The 26,796-nt window shown below is 49.6% G+C and overlaps 1 protein-coding gene and 1 long non-coding RNA gene across 4 annotated transcripts in view; one reads left to right on the top strand and one right to left on the bottom strand.

The window, feature by feature from the left end:
• Positions 1-3,501: 3,501 nt before the first annotated feature.
• The window catches only part of LOC149336498 (cell adhesion molecule Dscam1-like), a 130,356-nt gene continuing 107,061 nt past the window's right edge, over positions 3,502-26,796 (top strand). Inside the window, exons 1-2 of one of the 3 annotated variants that reach the window (XM_089552945.1) lie at positions 3,502-3,609; positions 3,708-4,001. In XM_089552945.1, the coding sequence (XP_089409071.1) occupies positions 3,519-3,609; positions 3,708-4,001 (385 nt within the window). In that variant the 5' untranslated portion in view covers positions 3,502-3,518. Of the gene's footprint in view, positions 3,610-3,707; positions 4,002-9,067; positions 9,180-9,269; positions 9,555-24,961; positions 25,176-26,796 lie in introns of those variants that run through there. The other 2 variants (XM_089552951.1, XM_089552953.1) reach the window with 2 other exon arrangements.
• The window catches only part of LOC149336497 (uncharacterized), a 111,669-nt gene continuing 109,496 nt past the window's right edge, over positions 24,624-26,796 (bottom strand). The window contains exon 4 of the long non-coding RNA XR_016284286.1: positions 24,624-24,962. This is a non-coding gene — a long non-coding RNA (uncharacterized LOC149336497). The remainder of the gene's footprint in view (positions 24,963-26,796) is intronic.

Raw genomic sequence — 26,796 nt, 5'->3', positions numbered from 1 at the left:
CAAGCTATCAGCGAAGGCAGGGTTTTTCCCCTAAGAGTTACACATTTTTTTTAAAATATATGCTTTTTGAGTTAGAATAGCGCTCTTTTCGGCTTAGCATTGTCAGCGGGGTAGTACATCAGAATACAGCTAGCATGTGCTAACTAGCAAGCTGGTTAACTAATACAGAATAGTTATCTTTTAACTATTACTGTTAGTCACCTTAGTTATGAAGATGAGTGTAGCCTACCGCAAGTAATATCCATATCAGTGTTTAAAATTTATAAAACGCGGTTGCCCTCGGCGCTGTGGTTCAACAAATTTGGGCTATTTCGACTAGTTACATGCACTGGAGAGGTTGCTTTTCCTCCAAGCTTCTCGAATGTGCATGCATTTTGGCGCGATATAGCCAAAATTCGTTGGGCCACAGCGCAGAGGGTAACCGCGTTTTCGAAATTCTAAAAACTGATATGTATATTATTTGCAATGGGCTGCACCCCTCTGAAGAATTCAGAAGCCTAACCCTAAAATTGGTCTGTAGAAGGGCTATAGACTTCTTATAGACTCTATTGCCTTCCTATAGATATTTCCTTTTGTCTATTCATAGTTTATAAACTGTCTATAGACAAGTCTACTAAAAGTGTATGTCCATAATTCTATAGATTGTCTATAGACTGTCTATAGCATTTGTATTGCCTATATACTGTTCTCAAGGATTTGCCTATAGAGAGTCTATAGATTTTATAGGCAGATGTCTATGGACAGCCTATAGACTGCCAAAAAAATTTAGTAAGGGAACAGTAGCAGTTAAAAAGTTAATCTTCAATATTAGTTCACCAGCCTGCTAGTTAGTGCGTCTTAGCTGTACAGTCGCGGGTAAAAAAGATTAGCACACATGACGGAACACCAGAGCGCCGGAATGACAACGCGTGGCGCTGCGGGTGGCGAAGAGGCTGATAACGAGAGTGCCGGGCCGTTCCCATTCTACAGTATTAGGGGGGTTCAGCGGACTGTCACGGACAGCAAAATTACTGGCTAAAAGCAGCGCTATCATCTATTGTTCCCGCGAGTTCCTTTTGGCAAACCATCGCGGACATAAAAGAAACAGAAATAAAAAGAGGCCATCTTTGCTCATGATAACAGAGCCAAAATAAATGTCGCAAGCACAGTCACGTAGGGTCGGCACTTCAACGCTCGGGCGGTGCACGCTTGATAAAGCTTACTTCATGCCGTCCCCCCCCTACGCTGCAGACATGGAAACGGCCCGTTAGGCAGGTCTGCGTACCGCAGCGCCGCGTGGTGAGATATACAAATTCTGATCACCAATGATCTGCGCTAATATTTTTTGCTCGCGACTGTACTCTGATATAGTGAACCGCTGACGGTTCTATTGCGAAAAAAGGGCCCTTCAAACTCAAAAAAGCCTACTTTTAAAAACTGTCTAAAGAGTCAGGTGAACACCCTGTACATAAATGTAGAATTGCCGACCTATATATCTTGACAAGTCCGCACAATTTAATCGGCTAAAAAACTAATACCGAAGGACGAGGAGGAAGAGGGGGAGGAAAGGTGGGGAGGTTAGCGAAACCAGCTTGCTACCCTGCACTGAGGGAAAGATATGAGGGGATATGAAGGTGCGGGAGAAAAGGGAGAGAGAAGAAAAAGGAGAAGCCGAAAAAGCTTTGGCAAAGTCACCAAAAAACGAACAACATGCCTTCCAAGAAAACAGCGCGACTCATACGAATAAGTGCGTCCCAGCAAACCGCTAGTTCGATTTCTTGCCACGCTATGGCGCTATACACGTCCACAAGCTAGATCAGGGTGTCTTAGAACGCGCAGCTACAAAAAGAAATTTAACGAAGAAGATGACACATGTGCAGTGTGTGGTAGATCTGTGGAAACAATTGAACACCTCATAATCAAATGTGATGGTATCCATCCGGATGTCGATGCAGGCACAGTCGCTCTTTCTGAGGTCCTAGGGTTTAAAGATAACAATGGTCATGTAAATAAATCTGCAGTGGAAGTCAGCAAAAAGCGATTGGAGGATTGGTGGCTGAAAAGCAGACGTGGCATAAGGTTAGAATAGTAGGAAACCGTAGGCAAAGGTGATGGAGAATCTTAATGAGAATTGCCAACACAGTAAACAAAAAAAATAAAAATAAAGAAAAGCTGAGCATGGTGGCAATTGCCACCACCCCGTTCCAAAGGGGGCGCTCCTATCCATCCATCCATCCATCCATGCACAGGACAACCGCTGAAGGGCCCAGTTTTAGTCTCACCAGTTCATTTGGCCGACGTGATGGCGACGAAGTCGTCTAGACTGTCTCCGCGCCTTGCGCGACTGACGTCCGGCACAGCAAGGATCTTAGTGATTGCCCTTTTGCAAGTCCCTAACAAGTCGGCGCTACACAGATTGTCCTACGGTGAGCAGCACCTTATGAATGAGTCTTGCCTATTTGCCAATAGTTGTAAAGTTCCGATCATATGAACGCGGATTCCCCGCAGATTTATTTATTATTTTATTTACACATACTGCAGTCATAGAGACCAGCCCTTCTCGTTTGCACCCAATGTTCGCTTGGGATAGAAGACAAGCGTCGCATGCATGGCCTCCAGCGGTGCTGGACCCTTCGAGTTTTCGTGGAAGCAAGACGGAAGAAGCGTTGAGAGCAGCACAAATAAGTATGTGAAGACCGTAGTGGAAAACATCGCGACTCTCACGATCGAGAGCGTGTCCGCCGGGGACATTGGAAACTACACCTGCACAGTCTCCAACGCAGTAGGGAAGGACAGCCATTCTGCAGAATTATCCACTGAAGGTGAGGGAGCAACAATGTGATGTCGGCCTGGTGAAAGAAAACGGGAGGTAAATGTCTTTCCAACTGCAGCTCTGAAGGAAAGTGTCGGATTTCCGGCCATATGAGCCCATGACACAGCGCTAAAAATTCCTGCAAATCTAATTCTACAGGTTCATCATCATTATTTGTGGTCTAAAAGTCACCTAAGTTAAGAAAACCGCCAAGCTGTGTTATCTTAACCTAACTGGTAGCATGAGCAGAAATAGGGAAGCACGGCAGAGCTCATAGCCCCCAAAAGAAGTATCAAGTACTACCTGGCAGATTTTGTCAGGCGCAGTGCTATAGGAGAGGCGTTACGATATTTACGCATACGCTGTAATTTAAGCCCAAGCCCAAAATTTTGTTTTTCGTATATTTCTATTCGCTCAACCACTTCGATGCTCTACGATTGAAGAACCTGCAACGCCTCCTGTATCAGGATGTGTACACCACTTCCACAATCACAACTGCAAACATTACCACAAAGCGGCGCTGCCTGTCCACCACCGGCTCCTCTAAAGCGCTGCAGCAACCTCTCTGATCCTTGGTCGCCGCCAGAATCGTATTAGCTCGTTGCAGTTTGGAGTGAAAACATCCCTTTCGCGACCAAGCACGCTGAGCTTGCTTACATATATCACCGTAAACCTCAAAGTGGCACATACCTTCTCGCCACACTCTAACAAAGCGCCCAGCCCAGATATGACCTGCGTCCTTAAAGATTGGACGTTTCTCGGTGCATTCGCCCTTCTTCGGCTTCTGGCACAGACTCTACTGTGCGCCAACCGCGCAGGTGAGCTCGTTTTCGCCTTTCTTGAAATGCATGCTTTCACTGCGCATTTCAGGGAGGTATCGTGCACCAATAAAACGAATTTCTTCTTCTGAACTCAGACGCCAGCGAGACACCCGTCATCATGCCATACTCATTTCCTAAGAACGTGGCTCTCGGACAAAAGACGATCGTCACTTGCGTCGCACAAAGCGGTACGGCGCCCCTCGAATTTCAATGGAGGCACAACGGGAGGCCGATAGCAGACACCACATCACGCTACGAGAAGAAGCTGTCGGACAGAGTTTCCACGATGTCCATCGAGAGGCTATCGGCAGAAGACCTGGGAAATTACACGTGCGTCGTGTTCAACAGTGCCGGCAGCGACACCTTTACCGCACCTCTGGTAGTCGAAGGTGAGGGTGCGGCGCGGGAAATTGTACCGTTGCTAATTCGGGCATCTTAAAGTACGACGCGGCTTTGTGACATAAATCAAGGTCATATATCTGTATCAGTCTAAATGCTTGTCGTCAATGTAATATGGAAGAAGTGTCACTGTTTGGTACAGTCAGGGACAAAAGTCTCTGGACCACGCGTTCCTCCGACGAAGCCGACAACTATACTTATAGCCGGCGGCTGGAGACCACACTTGCGGAGATGAAAGAAAAAAAAATTACTTTCACCCCCTCCCCCAAGTGTGGTCTCCAGCCGCAGGCTAATAGCAGAGCTACCGGCTTCGTTTGAGGAATGCGTGGTCCAGAGACTTTTGTCCCCGACTGTAAAACCTCAGCAATATGTTATATGAGGTGATATGATTAGGTTGGTTTATGGGGTTTAACGTCCCAAAGCAACTGAGGCTATGAGAGACGCCGTAGTGAAGGGCTCCGGAAATTTCGACCACCTGGGGTTCTTTAACGTGCTCTGACATCGCACAGCACACGGGCCTCTAGAATTTCGCCTTCATCGAAATTCAGCCGCCGCGGCCGGGATCGAACCCGCGTCTTTCGGGTCAGCAGCCGAGCGCCGTAACCACTGAGCCACCGTGGCGGGGTGGTGATATGATTAATCCGAACTAGTTTTTCCACTACCTGTCATAATCTGTTCATATTTTTGCAGTTTACCATATAAGTATCGCCGTTCCTTATTTTCTTCGGCACAAAATTATAGGTGCTTGAACTATTCTTCGACGCCGAATTCGCCCAGTTGTCCTGCATATCTGAAATTAGACAGCAAAACGCTTACACCGCGCTTACGTTTTACTTTTCATGCAAACGCGGCTCTGCGGCGTTTTTGGCTGACGCAATGAAAAGTGCCGCTGCACCGGCACCGCGAATTTATGCCATTGTAAACAATTATTTTGTATTGCCGCAAACGCATATGTGCACTGTAAGTAAAACTAGCGGTATCGCCATCTTTCGCCTGTTGTCATCCTCATGGATTAGTTGCAAATGATCCCGGCACGCGGCGCCACTTGCCTGCATACTGCGCGCCGTGTCTAACGTCCAGAGGAGCGGCAGCGCTGCAATGCAAACAGAGCGTTGACAGCGAGCAATGTGATCGGCAGCACGTCATCCATCCACGACGTCACCCTTAATACCATGGATCCTCCGCACCAGAAAGCAATGACTTTTTGCTTTGTTGCTATCGCCGTTGCTTTAAGCGGTACTCTCGCCGCTTCTTCAGGTAAGATTAGTTTCTTTATGGCACCACTGTTGGCGATTCTCAGTGCAGTCACACCGCAGTTTACAAAAGCCCTCTACTCCGCAGATCTGCCGCACGTGCAGCCTTTCAGCTTCCCTCAAAACGTGAATCTGGGCGAAGAAGCCAGCGTGACATGCGTAGTCACCCGAGGAAGCAGGCCTTTTAGAATTGTATGGACACAGGATGGCAGGCTTCTGTCGAACGACGAACGCAAGTACGCTACGACCGTCTTGGACAACATCGTCACACTGACCATTCGGAGGGTCGCAGCCGAAGACGTGGGGAACTACAGCTGCGCTGTGGCCAACGAATTTGGAAGCGACACCGCTTCTGCGACACTTATCGTCGAAGGTGAGGATTTCTCACGCGTAATTTTTGGACCACGTTGAGGACCACCTTAGTGAAGGAACTGAACTGAACGCTACTTTCTTACCACATCCACACCACCGGCTACGGTAAATATGCTTCAGTTACGTTAAATCACGTGTTATGTCAGCATTAGCGCCGCGGTGGCTGAGTGGCTCTACCGCATTCTCTTACACAACATGACGTCGTGGGTTCTGTATAGACTATATGGCGGCCGCATAACCATGCAGGGGAAAATCTTACACGCTAAACGCTAATATGAATTTCCCTGTATGGGTCCAGAAGTCGACGTTAACCCAGAGGACATCAATATGGCGCGCCTCAAACTAGACATTAGCGCATAAATCTCGATTAAATAATGACGACATTCATATCACCAGAAATGAAACCAACGCTGTGGTCAGGAAAAATTTGAATCCGGATGGTCTTTCAAGGCCAAACAAGTGCAGTGAATGACCTCTCTCTTTCAAGCACGCTTTGAAAAAAAAAAAGGAAAAAAAAAGCGCAGCTGTTAGCTGCGTGTAGCCGCAGGCAAGGACAACTGTTCGGGACTAATTGCAAAATTAAAATGAGGCGACTTAAGTCTGTACTGTCTGGTGGTTTAAAGCAATTATAGCGAAGAGTTCCTTGCGGGATTTCCGCATTCCGCTGTGCGCACTGCCGCGCGAGGCAGCAATAGTAAGCTCTGGCACTGCGTATTCGGCCGCACACAAACGTTTACGTATAATAAATTTGACAGGCTGATTGCCTAACAGCCGTCGTTTTCATTAATCGGCACTGGTCCGAAGAGAGGAGTACGCTTTCGGCGTTCGCGTTCATTTTGAGGGTATAACCCCCCCCCCCCCCCCTCCCCTTTTTTTTTTGCGAGTATCTCGATTCAACCGGAATAAAACGTTCTTTAAGAGGAATCTACAGTATAGCCTCTCAATGTACCGCCATCTGGCGACTCAGTAAAACACCAGTAGAAGGCGGCCCACAGCGATTAGCCAGCGTACGTATTTCATTTCTCATAACTTTTCGCTAGTGCTCTACCGTCCTACTAGGCGGCGCTAGCTGTCTGTCGCTGAAGTGAACTGACGTATTTCGTGCTCTCCGGCGAGCCAGCTTGCACATCAGTCGTGGACATCGGTCCGCTGATGAGAGAGCGCCACTTTCCCGGGAGAGTATTGGTACTCGGATACTGCTGCTTCTCAAGACCTTTCTCTAGGCTTCCGAAAACGATTGTTACGTCATGCAAAAGCTCCTGATACTCGTAATCATCGCGACCTCGGCCAATGCACAAGGTAAGTGATTGCACTTGTCGTTTCACACGATTCGATTGTTTGACTATTTTCAAACTTTCGCGCTGCACACAGAAGAATGCTACAAGCAATCGCAATGTCTTCTAGGTCCTCCGGAGGTTCAGCCGTTTTCCTTCTCAAAGAAAGTTATTCTCGGAAAGAAGGCCGTAGTAAATTGTGCAGTTTACGGCGGCGAAGGGCCGTTCAAGTTCGAGTGGACCCAGGACAACCGCCCGCTGAGAACCTCTGCCACGAAGTACGTCAAACAAGTAACGGACACAATTGTGGCCCTTATCCTGGAAAAGGTTGCGGCAGAGGATGTTGGAAACTACACGTGCATCGTGTCCAACAAGGCTGGGCGGGACAGCTACACAGCAGCACTAGTGGTCAGAGGTAAGCTAACGCTAGTCAAGGTAGCCGGGCTAGTTTTAGATATTTTTGACTGCGAAAGATTCCACAGTCGACTAATCCCAACCAAAATGCGTAAAATGTAACCGCCTCTGCGGGTATATTGCCGGGGGCGTTCTCCTTCTTCCGGGAGCGCAAGATTTCACTTATGGGTACATGCCAAAACCTGAGCAATCGCTTCGGTGCGACACCTGTGAGTGGGTCATTCGTAGTGTATCCGGTGTAGTCGCTATCGGCATTGTTAAAGCCTGTCACGCCACCGACCACGTGACCGTGAGCCGTGAAATCACAAGCACGGAGATGCCCAAGCGCGCTCCCCGCTCGCAGATCACGTGACTACCCGAGGCTTCTCATTGGTTGAACTCAAACACCCACGTTGACTGCGTTGACGAACGGACGCCGGGGTGACGGAACACATGCAAGTGCTGCGCTGATCAAATGCATTACTGAGAAAGCAAAATTGTAAAGTCGTTGTTTGGTTAAACTAAACCAGCCTTCTCTCCTGCACTGTTCTCACGCCCACACCAGTATAAAAGCAACGCGTTGTCACAAAGTTGCGGTGGGCACTAAGCTCCTTACGTAATGTGAATGTGAAAGTATAACCATAAAGGTCTTTGACCTAACAGTCTTCACCATAAAGGCCTTTGACCTAAACGCCGTTGGCATAAAGGTCTTCAACCTAAAAGGTTTTATTTAGAAGACCTTTACCGTAAATGACTTTGGCGAAAGACCTTTGATAATGAGAACGGTCATTAATGACAATGATAATGGCCTTTATGGTAAATGACTTTAGATCAAAGGTATTTGGCCAAATTCAAAGGCCTCAATCACCGCCATTGTCATTAATGACCCTCATCATTATTTAGTGTCGCCGCGGTTGCTCAGTGGTTACGACGCTCGGCTGCTGACCCGAAAGACGCGGGTTCGATACCGGCCGCGGCGGTCGAATTTCGATGGAGGCGAAATTCTAGAGGCCCGTGTACCGTGCGATGTCAGTGCACGTTAAAGAACCCCAGGTGGTCGAAATCTCCGGAAGCCCTCCACTACAGCGTTCCTCATAGCCAGAGTTACTCTGCGACGTTAAACCCCTATAAACCAAACCATTATTTAGCAATGACTTTTATCATTTCATAACGAAAACGATCGCTATCACTACAACTATCATCCATTACTATCTCATTGCCATCTACCGACATCATGCGGGACCATATAGTGACGTCAATGGGGTTTTCGGACTACAGCGAGTAGTCGCCCGGACCGTGCCGTGAGGGAAAGAATAAACGAAGACGTGAAAGGAAAGGGAATGAAAGAGGCGCCCTCGTGAAGTGGTCCGCATTAATTTCTACTAAGAGGGTGCTTTGTGGTGTGCACTGCCATGTCGCATAACAACGGCGACTTGTAACTTCGCCTCCATCGATATACAGCCAGCCGCGCGCAGCTGGGATTGCCACATCGCCGGGTATGCATAAAGAAAATTTGTCCCTTGAGAGCCGAAGCTTGAATGGGCCGGGGCAGATGAACGATGAGCCACAGCAGTCGCACCTTCGGAGGTTCAACACCTCAAGGTAGCAGGAAGAGCTCTGAAACCTGGATCTACGCAGAAACTGGCCACCGCGAACGCCTAGTGTTCACTCCGGCCTCTAAACGGCGCTAGTTGTCCATCACCGTTCCGAGCTCTCTCGACGCGCCTCTCTAGCCGCCAAGCAGGTCGCCATTCGCTCACTGGACTCAAGTGGCGCTGAACGGTTGGTCGTAAACGTCCGTAAATGAGGCAGGAACGCATCGCGATCATCTTAGGCTTCGCACAAGCACTGTTCATGTGTGGATGCTGCATAGGAGGTAAGCCGCAACACCTCGTCTAACATTTAGCAAAGTGTTTTTTTGTTTCTTTTTGCTGAGAACTGAAGTGAACCACTCGACTTTTCACAGGCCAACCAGAAATAATGCCCTTCTCCTTCTCGAAGAACATTGTCTTGGGACAGAAGACGACTGTGACGTGCGTAGTCTCGAGCGGCACCGGCCCTTTCCGCTTCGAATGGAAACATGGCGAGCGCAGGGTTGCCAGTGACTCCCGCAAGCATGTGCTAACTTTAGCCGAGAACGTCGCGGCGCTGACAATACAGGCAGTCGCCGTGGAAGATCTCGGAAACTACACGTGCAGCGTTGCAAGTGACGCTGGAAGTGCAAGTTACTGGGCTGTACTGGCCGTTGAAGGTGAGGTGATGCTTCGTAAAAAGAAGGAAACCAAGCTGCTTGTAAATTTTGGTGCTGAGGCTGGCGTTATTCTGAGGGAATCGAAAAGACTCGGAGATTCCTATACGAACTAAAGTTCTCTGCATTGCATGCAACATATTTGAGTGTTAGCACTAAGTTAGCACGCTGGCTTGGAAACGTCGCAGCTGTACACAGCTTTACACTGATCAACGTCAGGCGGAGGCCAGCTATACGAAGTCGGTAACGTAGTTCTCGTAAACAAGTGTAAGAGATCAGTATTTCCTCGTCATGTGACAGGTAATCGCCTACACGATACCAAAAACCTTCATCCCTATGTCCACGTAAAGTATACATACACGTTCTTGTTCGTACCACGAAAAAACAAACTTGCGACAATCGCTTGTAAGGTTTATCTGCGCCATTTCTTTCATTTAACAGCATGGTCTTAAATGTTCTTACAAGAATTAGATATTTCGTATCAAAATTAAAATTTGGACACCGTTTAAGTATTGACACACCAGTTTCGAAAAGGGGTGTTCAAGTCTCATGTGGCTCACAGCCTGAACGTTAGGCTCTGAACTGAAATTCGCAGAGAGCTAGTACAGTGTCACGGCCGCTCAATAGACCATTGAGCGGCCGTGACAGTGTAGTGATACTGTTGACAGACTTTTTTTTTTCGCATGGGAAATTCGAAGGAAATACAAGCATCATGACAATAGTTCGCAAAGTCCACTGCAGCTTAAATATGAAAACTCTCCGATGGTTAACTGTCCTAGGGTGTGAACAAATCACAGCGACAGCTCCATTCCAGCGCCCACGACAGCGCCCATTCTCAACACCACATTGGTCACACAACCACTCATGCAAAAGCCCATACCTCGCCCACTCTCTCTCAGGGCCTTTATAGGGCAGGCCTATTGGGAAAGGGTGATTATACAGATATTTTGGAGAGCCTACCCTCCGGCCCACTGAATTCTAAGGCCCAGGCCGACCTATACTGCGTTATTGTTCGCCAGGCGGTGAAAAAAATCTAAATAGGGCTATTTTATGACAAAATGAAAGGCTCAGTAACTGTGGCGCTCTCTCAGCAAGACTGAATAACAGTACCGTGAAGAAAGGTGTTGAGCGATTGAACGGAGGCAGAGAGAAGAGCCGCCGTGTGGATGGCTGTGTAAAAGTTCAGACCACCTCGGGTTCTTTACCGTGCACTGACATCGCACGGCACGGAGGCTGGGAGTCGATCCCACGACCTTGTGCTCAGCAGCCGAAAGCCATGACCGCAGAGCCAAAGCGCGGAGTTTTTGGTTGAGCACACTGCGGCAAGCACCTCTTGATCCGTTTAGTTTGACACAGCTGCGCTGTGTGGCGCCACTTGTCCACACGGGGCAGCGTAATCGTAGCATGACGAAAAGGCGGCGTTGGTGGCTTACAGTCGCGTCACAGTGAATGTCCAGTCTGCATTCGCAAACGGTGTGCTGCGGTCCGACCCTCATCGCGCACAGCGACGTTCTGGCTGAAAAGCAGGCTCGCAAGGAGATGGAGAAGTGCCCTTCCACTGCCTACGCCGTCATGCGAGTAGCCTTCGTTGTTCTGCTCGGCGCCGGCTGTTTTGCCGGAAAAGAAAGAGGTGAGCACAGTTCTCTCTTACCACCTACCGGAATTCGGGACTACCACCAAAAGATATCGGCATGGCCATGCTTATAAGAACTGTGCCTTTAACTAATGCAGTCTAGAGTGTACAGAAATCTGACAAATCGTAATGGCCGTTTCGATATGTTTTCCTGAAGTGTGCAGAAAAGCTGAACTTAAAGGCCCTGTATGCTAAATAAGCGTTCGATTGAGCGGAGCAAATGAGCACACAGCGTTCGGTCACGCTTGTGTCAAAATTAGAGAGTTTTAGCACAGCGCGATGTGTTTCCCGTTACCTTGATCCGCCCGCGGGGGTTGACCAAACTACGCGTGCGCAGTGGAAAGCGTACGCACCCACCCGGAATCATTTGCGCATGCGCAATTGACGTGTCTTGGAAGCGCGCATGCACAGATGGCACTCCGCTAAAACGGATCGGGCTGTGCTTAAGCTCTCTAATTCAAAACAATTCTAGTACACTGTTACTGTGTGTCCTGAATTCCAATCGCCTAGCCCCTCAGGGCCGTTCTGCGCATGCGCTGTTGACGGCGGACGGCTACGGTATACATCAGCGTTGTGTTGGCGCTCTCTTATAAGGCCCCCGCGGTAATCACTATGCAGGCTACCCTTGTAAAAATGACGTAGAAACGGTCTGTACACTTCTAATAGACTCTAATGCCTTCCTATAGATATTTCCATCTGTGTATTCATAGTCTATACGCTGTCTACAAAAAAAAAGTCTACTAAAAGTGCATGGCCATAAATCTATAGACTGTCATAGGATTTTTATCGTCCCTAGACTAATCTATAGGATTTCTCTGTAGATGGTCTGCAGACTTTATAGGCAAAAGTCTATAGAGAATCTACAGACTGTCTAAAATTTTTGTAAGCGATGTACTGACTGCAATTTCTTCTTATAATGTTTCTGATTCACACACAAAAAAAAAGGAGCGCTTATCAGGGTGCCGGGTTTCAGTTCACCGTTTCCCGCGCAGGTGTCCCAGTCATCGTGCCCTTCTCTTTCGCCCGGGACAGCCAACTAGGGCAAAAAACGCTCTCGACCTGTGCCGTCGCCAGAGGGGCGGAGCCGCTCGAAATCGCGTGGACTCACGACGGAAGGACCGTGGCGAACACTGCCAACAAGCACGTGACGGCAGTGACCAGCAACGTGGCTATCATGACCATCGAGAAGCTGTCCGCGGCAGACGTGGGGAACTACACCTGCACCGCGACAAACCACGTGGGAAGCGACAGCTTCACGGCCGCACTAGTGGTAGAAGGTGAGATGTCTGCTCTGTACGCCATGCTGTCCCGATGCGGAGCATCGCGACGCCGACAACAATGGACACTTGTGTCTGTATTACAAAGGAATGTTTTATTATATAATAATAGTGACGCGGGGAAATGGATTATCAGCAGTGAAAAGGAAACATGGTTCCAAACTGGTGGATGCTGTGGCTTCTGTTCGTTGCTTTACTCCTGGCTTCACAATAGTATGCCGTATACTCAGCGGACACGAAGGAAGAAATGATAGAGAGTAGCCTGTACATGTTAAGAACTTCAAGTTCGCGAAAGCTGGGACAAAAGCATTTCAACAAGGATCATGCAAATGCACACAACATTTAGAATACAGTGTTACAGTAAGGTAGACGCGTTCCATGTGGCTTGTAATGCACATGGTTTTGTTCGAGCGCCTTTGGCGTTGCAGTGTTAACGATGCGATGCCGAAAAGCGACGTTCTCTCCCTAGGAACATACAGGAGAGCGTTATTTCCCAGCTGCTCCTGCATTGCGACAGCGCTTTATTCTGGTTTAGAAAACAACGCATCATGCTGTTGACGCCATCGCATTCCAATCCATAACGAACTACTGTGCAACCTTTGTCAAAAGGATAGAACCCAAGGCTTCCGATCCGTTGGAGCTCTTGCAGACTCAGTGGAAGTCCAAACTTTCGGAGCGGCGCGGAGGAGAGTTCATGTCACCTTCACTAGACTTGGAACCCTGTAGAAGCAAAACGAGTCACAATACACAGCCCAGGAGAACAATCCTTGGGCTCTGCGCAATTGACAAAGGTTGCACATGGGATTACATGTTTCTTTAGAAATATGGTTCACTACGGCGTCTCTCATAGCCTGAGTAGCTTCGAGACGTTAAACCACCATAAACTAAACCAGCTTTTAACTTCGATGAAGCGCACCTTAACGCGTCATTGGGACGCTACTGTGGCATGTCATGGTATATCAATAAACTTAACCTTCAGGCTCAGATAAGTCGCGTCAGGGACTATATGTAGCTTGTGTCCATCAACTGTCCTCACAAGCACATTTCCTTGTTCAGACTGGATCATCAGTTGGCAATGCTTTCCGTTTCGACTTCACAGCTGGGCAAGCTGAGGTGAATTTGTGAACTTTAAAGGGGCCCAGAAACACAATCTTAGTTGACTGTTTTGCCTGTTGATCGCATACAGTGAGTTATAATGGTGCTATTAGCGCCAGTAATACCACGTATATTCCGTTTTTTTAAATATTTTAATGTCCTCCCAAAAACAAATTCATGGCTCTGATGGTGTCCCCACACAGTGGCGGGTTCTAGCAGCGGATATGACATCACCTGGCGCGAGCTTGATGATTGTACAAACCGTAAATATACTGCAAATTGTGTGAATAAATAGAGACACATTTTGTCACCTGTCTGCGTTTCATATTAGATCAACAAAAACAACTTGTCTTAGATAAAAGCCCTGCAAAGCAAGTAAAATAAAAATACACCACCAAGGGCTCTGGCGTGGGAACGACGCTGCCAGTCTCAGCGAGAACGAGTTACAGAGAGCAGGCAACCATGGAGTGCAAACTTCCGCGACGTGCTCTGGCAGGCTGTTTTGATTGGTTGCGCCAGGTGCCGTCATTGGGAGGGCGAAAAAGGAGTGGGAAGCCCCGCCAAAGTCGAGTTCAGGGCAGCGTTTTGTTTGCTTGTATATTGAAATTTCTTCATTGAATAACTCCCGTTCCTGCGCATCGATTCCTGTGATTCTTTTTAAGTCAGCATCTGTGTGACAAAGAATCCACCTGAAGTATTGCCAGTATCCCGCCAAGCAGTGTTTCGCAGCCTCTTTAAAGGTAGCTTCCAGGCTTTTGACCGAACAGACTCGGGCGTCGAAGAGAATTTGCAGCTGCACGCGAAGCGATAAGTACTACTGCTTAAAGACAGACAACTTCACTATTACGCTTTTCTTGACGATACACATTCTATGAACAAATGCATATTACCGTCGGACTGAGCCACTGGAACATTTGCAAAAACGTGACAGCGCTGAGCAACACAGACATCAGGCTGATCAGAGAAATTTCATCTTGTGTACTACACCTAAACCTTCTTGTGAATCGTGAAACAGCAGTCTTCGATGAGAGTGAAACAGGACTAAGAAAGGATTTCTGTATATGCTCCGTGACCTGTCAACAAAAATAACCTTCGTTGGCGTCTTTACCGCAAAGGAACAATGTCAACTCAACATGCGATAATCTATATCCAGCAACGCAAACATACTTGACACGGTTGGGTATCCCAATGAATACAGGTCGCGCCATCGTTCCTCCAACACAAGAGAGATGTCCTCGCGTTTTACCGTTTAGTTCCTGCAATGCCCACAAGATGGCGCTAGGCATCCACGAAACAGTTTCCGAGCCAGAAGAAAAAGGTTCGAAAAAATAAGGCTCGGTCACACAACGCAAGCTCTGCTTGAGTCACCGGACGTCTCCTGCAGTTGCTGCCTCATTTCCAAAGAAACTGGCTTCTATCAAAAGTGCGATGCTACTCATCGTGGCCGCGTCCCTAATCGTCCTCGGCGGCACGCGCGCTGCACCTTCAGGTAAAGCACTTCACGAACGCCATTGTTTGAGAATGATGGTCACCTATACCATCACAAATTCAATCGCGCATGCCGACTTCGTTCTGGACAGACAAACCGCGAATCCAGCCCTTCGCTTTCCCGGAAATGGTGAACCTGGGCGAGGAGGTGAGCGTCACGTGTGCGGCCGCTTCCGGTCGGAAGCCCTTCCGTTTCTCCTGGGCGAAGGACGGCAAGCCCCTTGTGGACAGCAAGACCAAGTACTCGCGCACAGTCCTGGACAACGTGGCCGTGATGACCATTGAGAGAGTGGGCGCCGAAGACGTGGGCAACTACACCTGCACGGTCAGCAACCACTTCGGCATCGACAGCGCGACGGCGCCTCTGGTGGTCGATGGTAGGCACGTCTCTGTCTATAACTTGGAATGCGCGGTTAAATCACAGCGACAGCTGCTTATAGTCTCTTCTCCGGTGACGGTACGGTATAGCGCTCGTGTATTTCTTCGCCCGCTGTACTTTCTCGCGACCTGAACTCGAACGCAAGGCAATTCGCCCGGTGTTCTTTCGCGTCGTGGCATGTTGTGTCGGAACACCGATGCTTTTCATTTCCGCTCCAGAGAGAATGTTACCCAGGGCCTGGGAAGGGACACCCTGAGTAATGTGCCCTTTGTGACCACTGGTCCAAATAAGCATTCGTCATGTGGACATCTATCGCATAAGCTTTCGGGAAGTTTTTCCTTACCTTAAGGCAACCTTTGTTTTGCTACTTCCGACCGGTGAAAAACAGGTAGTGGGATGAAGTGAATAAATTTTGCTGGGATAGGGAGGCCTAGGTTGCCGCAAGGCATGGTTAACTGGACATCATTGCGAGATGTCTTTGTCCAGCGAGGTAGTCAGCTGATTATACTGCTGCTGCTCCCGATGATGATGGTGCTAAGTGGTGCACTACTGGATTAATGTGTCAAAACGAGGCTTATTACTGACCACAGGGGGCGGGAGTTTTATTCACAACCAACATCTCCAAGCCGTGAGAGGTCATTCGTCATATTCAGCATTACCTTACGCAAAGGGCCCACCAACCATGGCTTCAGGAAGCTAAACCTGCTTTACCTTTTTTTATTTCGAGCATCTGACACACGGGCCGTGTACCCGACAAACCGAACACAATATCGGAATGCGCTGCACCAAGCGTCTTCGCAACTGCGCATACCATGTAGTAGACTGCTGTTAATGCAGTATGATAAAGATTTGTTAGCAAAGCGCATGTTCTCAAGTAAACTGAACTACGCTTGTTCCGCGCGATGCTTCACGCTCTACGGTGTTCCCATATGCAACACAGTGCAAAGTTATGGTTTCCGTTTGGCTTTCGCGGGTGCAATGAGACGAACCTAATGCGCACTTGGCCACAAAGCGCTATACAACCTTCGTGCATGTTCCAGATAGACAGCGATTCATATACACTAAAACCTCTATATAACGAAACAGCTCATAATGAAATAACGGATACAACGAAGAAACAGCCATTCCTCTTTGAGGCCCCATAGAAACTCATCTGTTTGATATCTCATTTTCATGAAGTAAGCTTTTCCTACAACACAATATAACAAACCTTCAGTGGCCTACATTGGACTTCCCTCGCTGAGTATGCCGATTTGTAACGGTGCCCAAACCGAAATCACTCCGCACAACATGCTCTGTCCAGCACCCCATAAAACACGCGGAAAACTGATCCCGCCTCGACCGGAGCCTGCATGAAGCGTTTGTCTGGACAATTCGCCAGCTTCGGAGCGTGGTCTGACGATATCGCACCCTTCATCGCTGAAAATTATGTGCCGCTGAACGATTCCACACTGCTCGGTGCTATGCTGCGCCTTAACGGAGTTGCCAAGATCAACGGCAATGGCACATGCCCCATTGTCAATCCGCTGCTTCTTTGGTTCCATGTGAAGTATATAGTTTCTATTTTCGTAACATGGTCGCATTGTTAAAACGCTTAGTACACTTAGTATGCCTGCGGTATCGGGTTCCGTTGTTTACGGTGCAAAACGGCGGAAAACGAAACCGCGAAACAGTTTATATTCACCAGAGAGCGGCGATCGCCACTGCCTTCAGTCTGGCTCACTCAATCTCCGTACGGCGTTCTTGTATTGCGGTGAAATGTTTTGGCACGCGCGCTCGTGAGCTGTGCGGCGAAGCCAACCAAAATACGTGGTCGCGACGAAATTCCCACCGCCCAGCCTCTATTATAATCTTTGGCCCGTGTCGCCTTCAGCAGCAGGAAAAAAGAGCTTATTATTCTACATATGTCTTTTCGTGCGTTCAGCGACATTAGTCATCCAAGAGCCGCTTTCTAGGCTCTGAGAGCTGTGTGGTCCGCGGAAGCTGTGGGCGCACATTGCCAGGCTGACATACTGGGTTCGTGTGTTTGGTCCCTTGGTGGGCGCTTAGTGACCGTGTTGATGGCTCCCGCAACGCGCCTCGGCGGCAGACTAAACGCCGGCTATGTTGCCCTTAGTATACTAGGTGGCAGGTAAGCACGCCTGCATGCGACAGTTGCAAATATCGTCACTTACAGCTACAAGCAAGCAACGGCTGTAACGAAGAAAACGCACGACCAGTTCGACTTCGTTATTGCTTGGTTCATGTGTAATTCACATATGCGTACGTAAGCGCCAAGGTTAAATTGTATACAGGAACTATACCACTGCATCGTTATTACAATGTCGAGTACAATTCTACAGCTGTCTCGCTTCATTAGTTGGTAATGGTCATCGCGTTTTAATGACACTTGACATTATTTGTTTGTTTTCTGTGGAAGTAAGTGAACAAACGTTTCAAAGGAATTCTATTAGTTTAGTTTGTTTAGTGTTCCATGCGGGGCGGAGCAGCCACAGTTCGGACTAGCACCGCTAACAGAGGTTAACAAGCCTGCGTGACTTACTTCGTGAAAACTCCGCCCTACTGCTATATTAGACCCTGCGAAATATAGCCTCCGCATGAAATGCAGGACAAAGAGACAATTATATCTTTTTTGTTTTTGCTTTACTGCTGCCTCTAAGCACCGAACAATAGCGCAATACCCATCATCCAACAGGACAAAGAGAAACACGGGCAGCAAAGAATGTCGGGTATTGAGTTCCCTGACTGGAAACTTAAAACTCTTCCAAACAGATGAGACTGGGTAAATCTTCCTCGCGCCATCTCACCATGCAAACAAGAACTAAGATTTGCGAATAGGAGCTTCAATTTTTGAAACAGAAGATGTGCGACAAGCAAGTCGTCTGAATGAAGGCAGCGGAAAGGACCGCTAAAAAAGGTTCCTTTCACCTGCAAAAGGTGGCGCTTGCAGTCCGCGAACCGAAGACTGCAGCGGTTGACTCGATAGACCAAGCGCTCTTCCTCCAACGCATGCCTTCAGAAGCCCAACGACTCTCGCGCACGACAGACTGCGTAGCTGCTCACACGGCCAAGATGCAAATGTGGTACCAGCTGATCGGACTCACCCTCGGTTGCGTCGCAACGGCGTACGGTAAGACCTGATTCGCAAAAATTTGTATTTTCGAGAACGAAACACTTTTTACTCATGCCTCCAAATGGAAAGCTCAGAACCCGCGATCGTGACAATCTTTCACGCAGGGCCCCCAGAGGTCCACCCGTTTCTCTTCTCCAAAAACGTCGCGCTTGGTGGGCACGCAGTCGTCAATTGCGCCGTCATCGGCGGCGAAGGACGTTTCGCGTTTCGTTGGCACCTGAACGGTCAAGACCTCAAGACATCAGAGACCAAACACGTGGACGCCGTCAATGACAAAATCGCTACGCTAACAATCGAGAAGGTCGGCCCCGAGGACATTGGAAACTACACTTGCACAGTCACCAACAAGGCCGGGTCGGACTAGAGTTCCTGTATATGCTCCCGCAGGGAGCATATACTACCTTTGGTAGCATATACAGTAAAGCAGGGAACACATGTCCGGCAACGCGTCCGGCGCGCCGCTCCGGTCGCCGCTTCCGAACTGCCGCACCACAGCAAGCAGGGACACACAAGGAGCGGTGAGCATCGCTGCGCCGCTCAACCCAAGCTCCGCCCACAACCGGCGTCGCACTTCGCCGCCGCGCAGCGGTGCCTGAGCGCTGCTTGGCTTGGTGTACAAATATTGCAAGAAAAGACGGCATCGCCTTGTTATCAGAAAGACTGCATGCTATACTCGAGCGGCGACAAAGCATGCCTGCTTATGTTGCGAGCTTTCGGCAACGGCACCGCTCGCGGGCGCTCCGGGCGACGAGCTCTGCTGCTGCCTGTCTGCCGTGGTCGTCGCTAGGCCTATAGCCTGCTCCGCATCGAAGCGGCAGGGGCCGGCGCTTCGGAAGTCGCCTGCGCTATAATTCAAGGCCTATTCTTCACTCCGCTTTGCTGTCAACAGCATCATCACACAATAAAATAATAGTATGGTCAGTTTCTGTGGCGCCTTCAGCAGCGGCTAGCGGGCGCCAGTCGAGCCGGACCCCAGCGTCGGGCCAGCTAGCGGCAGCTGCGAGGCGGTTCTCGCAACTAATTCGCTCGTACCACAGTTGTTACTTTTACCAGCAACTCGGTATTGGCCAATGAACCAGAAAAATGATATAATTTTCTCATTTCCCTATCCCAGGGTTTATTATTTACGTCAAGAACACTCATTAGCTCGTTTTTATGACGCCAGCAGACGCGATCCAGGCTGGTCGACCGGCAGGCTCGGCTTACTTCACGTTCGCACAAGAAAATACAGAACAGCCATGCTACCAGAAAGGATGCTTCCTAGATTCGAGCAACGACAGCATGCCTGTGCTAGAGTGGAGCTTTCGGCAACGACATCGCCTGCGGCAACGCCGGGCGACGAACTGCGCGCTAGTCCCCGACTGCCCTAGTCGTCGCTAGGCCTAGTGGTTTCGTATCGACGCCGCAGCCGCGGGCTCTTCGGGACTGGCCAGCGCTCAAAAAAGGTGCTACACTCGGCACCCCTTGTTCGTTCTCCCAAATCCGGGACTGTTTGAACGAAGACATGGTGTTCGGTGAAAACAGCGCTGTCAAACTAACCGTACAATTGAGCAGCCGACACACCGCTCACCACGGTACCTCTGTCGTGCTCACCTGTGACGTCGCGAACTCGACGTCATCGTGACGTTGGCGCTCTGCGCGCTCGCATTGGCTGCCGCTGCCCGCCGGAGCGGCGTGCCGGACATTCGCCGGACGCGGTGCACCGGACATATCTACGCGGTTTGACGCGTCCGGCGGTCGCCGGCTGGCCGGAGCGGCGCCGCCGGACGCGGCGAGCCGGACCGGATTCGGAGCGCCCGCCTGACATGTGTCCCCGCCTTAACTCTAGGTCGGACAGCTTCACCGCGCCGCTGGTCGTCAAGGGTGAGCATTACTGTCATACCTTCAGATTATTACCAACAAATATGATGTCAGCAAACATGTCAAGAATGTAAGCATTTGTGGCTGACATGCACGACGTAAAATACACACCCGGATTTCGTACTGCGTCATCTCCAGGGCGGACGCCTTGATATTCCTGCTACTTCGAAAATCGCGCAGTATATCCAAAGACGTCACTATGGAAAGGCATACAAATAAATTTCACATCAAAAAGGGGGCATCTGCATTTCCGCTTTTGAGTAAGAGGCTGGGTGTTGACGTGTTGAAGTTTTGAACAGACTTGTCTCACTGAGGGAAAGAGAAGCCGCTCATCGGGTTGACGCGACACTCACTAGGTGGCGCTAGTTTCCCAGTCCTGAGCGCTTTTCGACGACAGTCGCCCGAGATGCTGTTTTCCACCCTCTAAACCACACCATCGCACAACACCACGCTGCGCCGACCACCTCACATCGCCATGCCGTTCCGTGAGATATCCGTTGCGCGTGCAGCTTACGTATTTCTGGTCATTACGTTATTCAAGCATGTCTTCGCGATCGACGATCTACCCAATGGTGGTGTTGGAAGGCTGGTGGACTTCAGTGCAGCGGAGACACATCTCCTGCCGAAACGCCCAAGAGTAGCAAGACAAGCAACGTTTACAGGCTTCGCCAAACCGGACATCCAGCCCTTCGCTTTTTCCAAGAACACAGCGCTGGGCCAGAAGACAAGCGTGGCCTGCTTCGCGATAAGCGGAACTGAGCCGTTCCGCTTCCACTGGAGCCACGACGACCGCCCAGCTGTTGACACAGCGACAAGACACGTCAAACAGTCAGCACCGAACATGGCCACGTTGGTTTTCGACAGGCTGTCCGCAGACGAGCTGGGCAACTACACCTGCAGTGTGACCAACCCTCACGGCTCCAGCAGCTACACCGCGGAGCTATTGGTGGAAGGTGAGTTTAGCCACCTCGATCAATGCTTTCGACACCCCTCCCCCCCCCCCCCCCCCCTAAAAAAATACCGCAGGAGAGTTACAAGTGCGTAACGTAAATTATTTAGCGTCAGCTGCGCTTTGAGAGGAAATAATATTTATGCTGTTCTTGTGTAAACAGCTTGCCACCTCTCCGATGCTCTAGCACATGTACTGCAACGCACGTCGACTTGCGCACCATGCCCCTTCGGCACAGTCTCGCCGGCTTTCCTATCATGCATACACTGCCGCAGCCGGCCGAAGCAGCGTCCTGCCAGGCGACAAGTTTGCCGAGCGTGCCACCACCGCCGGCTCTCCTGCCATAACTAATACGCCGTGAGGATACAGGCGCCTAGCATGTTGGAGCGATGCCACGGTCTGCGCTGCGGACGGCGCCGACGGCGCTAGAACTCGGGGACGAGATAAGAACAGCTAAGGCATTGAAAACGTTATTCAATTTGAAGAGCCAATTTACTGATGGTGAAGACACCACAAGCAACAGCTGAGGCTTATCGGGCAGGGGCGACCAACAGGTGCGGACAGCTCAAGCAGGAGACTCGTGCGCGGGAAATAAGCGACGACGAAGCGCGGCTAGCACTTAGCCTTCATCGTCTTCCTTACAATGTGCGCTACAGATACCGACGACTGCGGGAGAATTAGGTACGAGCTAAGGCCCGAGGCTCTAAACAAGGATCCTAGTTGTACGTTATGAGATTGTGTTCAAGTGCTCTGAAGCACGACGCAGCAGCCGAGAAGAGTTCCGTAAACGTCCTTCAATCTCCAAAATATTTGAACCAACGCGTCCGCAGTAAGACCAATGACTTGTGCCTAGGTGGGACCTTTTTCGCGGTACGAAGGGCGTGCTCAGATCACTTTCGTTTTCTGCGCGAAATCGTGTGTCATTTGCACGGGCAGTCTTAATCACTGCCATTAACGACCACGGAGCCCATTCATATTTCTGTTTCAATCTGCGCTCTGTGAACCATTTTCTGTTCTTAACTTCTTACAACCTTAGGAATGATGCCAGTAAAAGTCTCACAGGTTGATTTAACCTGCATGCAGAAATGCAATAAGCCAGCTCCATGACTTCTTCAACATCCTTCCTTCTGTGTGTCATCGTTAACATTGCGCGCGGGGACTGTTTCATCGCAGCACTAGCGTGTTTTTGCTCATACTCTAGAGCTGCCTTGTATTTATACTCGAAGTAGAAAGTTGAATCGGCGAAAACACCTCATACTTCGCGTATCGTTCATTCGCAAAGCGAAACTGGGCGAAGAAGAAATGAAACAAGCTTTCCACCGAAGGCAAGCAATCGAGCTCGAAAGTAGTTCTCGTTTCTACCCCTGTGTGGCGCTAGCTGTCCGTGTTAGGTTTGTTGGCGGGTAAGGAGAGAAATCGTGATGCGCCCCGCATTCACTGAACCGCGCAACGTCGAAGCATTCAGACCCTCGGGAGTCGCGAGCCCTGAGCACAACTTCGCAGAATCTCCTATGGCAAGGACAGTGATCGCAGCTGCTTTCTGCGCGCTCCTAGCCCTCACTACCTGTGTGACCAGCAACTCCGGTAAGTTCGAAAAGGATAACTCATTGAAACAGAAGTCACCGCAGCGCCTCTGACTGCCGGACGCGCTTGTGTCGTCCAGGGCCGCCGGCCATCATGCCGTTCTTGTTCTTAAGGAACATAGTCCTGGGACAGAAGACGATGGTCACCTGCGTGGTCTCGAGCGGCACAGGCCCTTTCCACTTCGTCTGGAGTCAAGGCGACGAGACGGTTAGGAGCGACTCCCGCAAGTACGTGAAGATGCTCGCGGACGACGTTGCAGCGCTGTACATCGAAGCCGTAGGGGCCGAAGACCTCGGAAACTACACGTGCACCGCGTCCAACGCAGCCGGGAAAGGCAGCTACTCGGCGTCGCTCGTTGTGGACGGTGAGAACGCGCCTCAAAGATTTGTTCGCCGCATGCTTTTGTTGCAACTGCGGTTAGCATGGGCCACGAATGATGAGAAAAGCTCGTCTATAATATCTAGTGAGCTGCTTCCAGTCGCTTGCGAGTCTTTGACCACCGAACTCACATACTCCCTTTTAGAAGGCAGAGGGCATACTGACCAGTCCCAGAAGAAAAACCAAGTATGAATCGATGCAAAAGATATTTCTCACCAAGACAACAATACAATATGAGTACAGACATATTTCCCTGAGAAGGACTTTTGCGTATCTGGAACGCGGCATGATTTTCCAGAAGCAGAAAGCTATCATGCGTGTGTTCTGAGAATTCTAGGGCTTTTTTTTCTGTCGTATTATTCGAACTAATTTCAAAAAGCATCTTCTTTTAGAGAGTTGCAGGAATCGCATTTTTGCCAGTAGAAGAGGATGGTGTGTCATTTGATTTGAAATTCCTGCTGGCCTCTTCCCGGCATTTAACGACATTTATTTGGGCGCCAGGTATCCAAAGACACAAGACAAGTACTTTATGTTTTCATGAATCAGCTAGTAAAATTACTGCAACGGTGGAGCTGCAAGAGCCAAAGGTGATTTTGAAATCTGCGCTGCACACTGAATACTCCTGCATCACCTCACATAGAGCTAGGCCTGCCGAAGAAAAGTTATGTCCCTGGTGGAAAGTTCACATTGTCTGTGACACTGTGCTGACGGTAAGCAAAAAAATGAGTCGGGGCGTAACGTGTCAGCCAATGGCCTTGAAGTGGCGAAGTTTCTCGTTCGATCCCAGCTGCCTGCGGAGGCAGTCAGGCTTTGTTATTGAGCCCACGAAGAGATTTTGCAGCGTACGTACGGATAACGGAAGATCTTTTGATATATCAAGAACGAAAATTGAGACTGATTTGGCCAAGTTGATAGTGATTCATGGTCTCACAGCGCAGAAAAACACGACAGCAGAAAGAGTTTTGCGTGTTCATCGTGTTGTCGACGCTTTCCTCGCTGTTAGCCCATGCGTGAACGAAAAAACTAGGCTGGATTAAAAAGAAGTTCTTCCAACACATTATTCGCCTCAAATTTTTCAGCATCAACTCTTCAATAACCACAGAGCCTAGTACTTTTGCATTCATTACCATGAAAATTTTAAGAGGCGCCACCTGGTTTGGAAACACCGCTTTCCCTCTGCTGCGTCAGCGGCCGTCGAAGGTTCAGGAGCTGCCCGCCCTGTGGCGCCACTTGTCCGCTTGAGTGTGACATTTTTGAAGGCAAGGGAAATAACACAGGCATGACCACCTTCAGTCAGGCGGACCCGCCTCAGAAGACACCAGTGGGCCCTCGCAACAGGAGAGCTCAGAGGACTCTTTGGCATCGAATACGAACGACAGTGCCATGGGTTGCAGAGGAGGAATTTCTAGCGGCACTCTTCAGCTCAGCATTTATCTGCTCGCCGTGCTCTGTGCTCAAATCGTCGCCGGTAACAAATGTAAGTCTTCGGGGCCTTATACAACCACTAGAAGCTCTGCGTGCCTTGGAGTTGGTCTATCCTGATGGCTATCCTTCCTTCTCCAGCGCCGCCGGTCATCATGCCTTTCTCTTTCGCCAAAGACACCTCCCTTGGAGACAGAGTCCTGCTGTCTTGCGCTGTAACGAGAGGCACAGCGCCGTTCTCCATTTCGTGGACACATCAGGGTAGGCAGATTGCTAACACGGCCAACAAGCACGCGACCTTGTTGACTGGCAGCATCGCCACGATGACCATTGAGAAGGTGGCTGCCGAGGACGTCGGAAACTACACCTGTACGGCCAAGAACGCCGCTGGAAGCGACAGCTTCACTGCAGCGCTCACAGTTGAAGGTGAGCGAATGCTACTGCGCAGTTGGGTTCTTCGTCACGTGGTTTTTAAGATAATGTTTCTTGTACACCAGACTTCTTTAGCGCGGGCCAATCCTAGACGGGGAACAGCCCGTCATTAATAACGTTGGACAAAGCATGCATGTGCTAACTCGCGGACAGCGGTAGAAAGGCGTTCAGTGAAGACGCTTTTCACCACTGCATGCATTTCACGTATACAGTGCTCGGACATAGTCGTTAAGATAACTGCTCTTGGCTGTTTGATATGTGGGTAGCAGTAAAACGGAGCGGACAATCTTGGTCACGTTGGCGGATTATTTGAAAGCTTCGAGAGCAAAGACTACACATCCGCGCGACAATCCCTTCCGTGCAATGATTGAGTACCATACGAAGAAAAGCACCGGTTTTGGATCGTTTCAGCAAAACGCTTCATCATAGGTCGGCCATCGGTGTTGCCGAGCCTCTACGGAAAGCGTAGCACACGAAACGAGATGGCTTAAGTTAAAATAGCAACGCTGTATCGTTTCCTTAACATATCGGCGTACATGAGGTTAATGATAAAGTATGACATCCTGGGTAAGCAGTCAACATTATACCCCTTCGTCATGCGGCTGAGGGCAAACTAATGTATGAAAGCTTTAAGCATTTCATAATGCCACTTGCACACGTCGACGAATTTTTCGTTTCGTTTTCTAGTGTTTGCTAGCATATCACTAGCTATTTGTCATTTTTGTGCACTGATATTCGAACGTTTCGCAATTTTACCTATCTGTTCTTAACGCCACCCACTCATCCAAGCTCGTGCAGTGGAGATCTGCGTGAAATACTCAACCGTTGTTACAGTTTGTGCAAAGCGCGCGCTAGATTGAACTTCGTAATTATGGCATCTCCAGCCAAGAAATGCTGCTTTGTCGGCGTTCAAGACGGAGCCAGCTTGTTGTACATAACGAACGTAAACGCCTTCAACAGCGACATTCGCAACTTCTTCAAACTGCTGGATGTATATCTCTTATTCAAGTTAACATATGACGCGCATGTGACGTCATCGTGTTTGAATCAGAAGCCGTCTACCAACGGTCATCGCCATGCAAAGATCTCCCCCTCTGCAAACGGACGCTGGTTCGCAATTCATGCGACAGATGGCGCTAGTCACCCACGAAGGAGTCTCCGCGTCACAGGAAGCCTTTGCACGTATCCCATGCGCCATTCGCTTGTCAGTTTCAACCGAGTGAGACAGGCTTCACGAACAGGCCTGTCTTTCTCGGACGATTTCCACACAAGATTCGCCATGCCGTGCACCGGTCCGTGCATTTTTGTGTGCTTCCTCGCACTCGTTGTGAGAAGTTCCGAAGACTTCGCAATTGGTAAGTGACCAACGGCTTCTGGTGACCTCTAGTGCAGCGTACTATAGTCATTATTAGCGATAGCAGTGCAATACGGAGGCGCCTTTCGCTACTGGTAGCGCCCTATACAGCCCGCTATTCGCAACGTTTCAGAGAAGCCCAAGATCCAACCGTTCTCCTTTCCTAAGCAACACCGTGTGGGGAAGGACATTACGATATCCTGCTTCGCGACGGAAGGACATCCCCCACTTTCTTTCGCCTGGTCTAAGGATGGAGGAAAA

This window comes from Amblyomma mixtum, chromosome 7 (genome assembly GCF_055824585.1).
Source record: "Amblyomma mixtum isolate Tamu chromosome 7, ASM5582458v1, whole genome shotgun sequence".
Lineage (NCBI taxonomy): Eukaryota > Metazoa > Arthropoda > Arachnida > Ixodida > Ixodidae > Amblyomma > Amblyomma mixtum.
The sequence above is the reverse complement of the archived record's forward strand: the minus strand, read 5'-3'. Positions and strand labels throughout refer to the sequence as shown.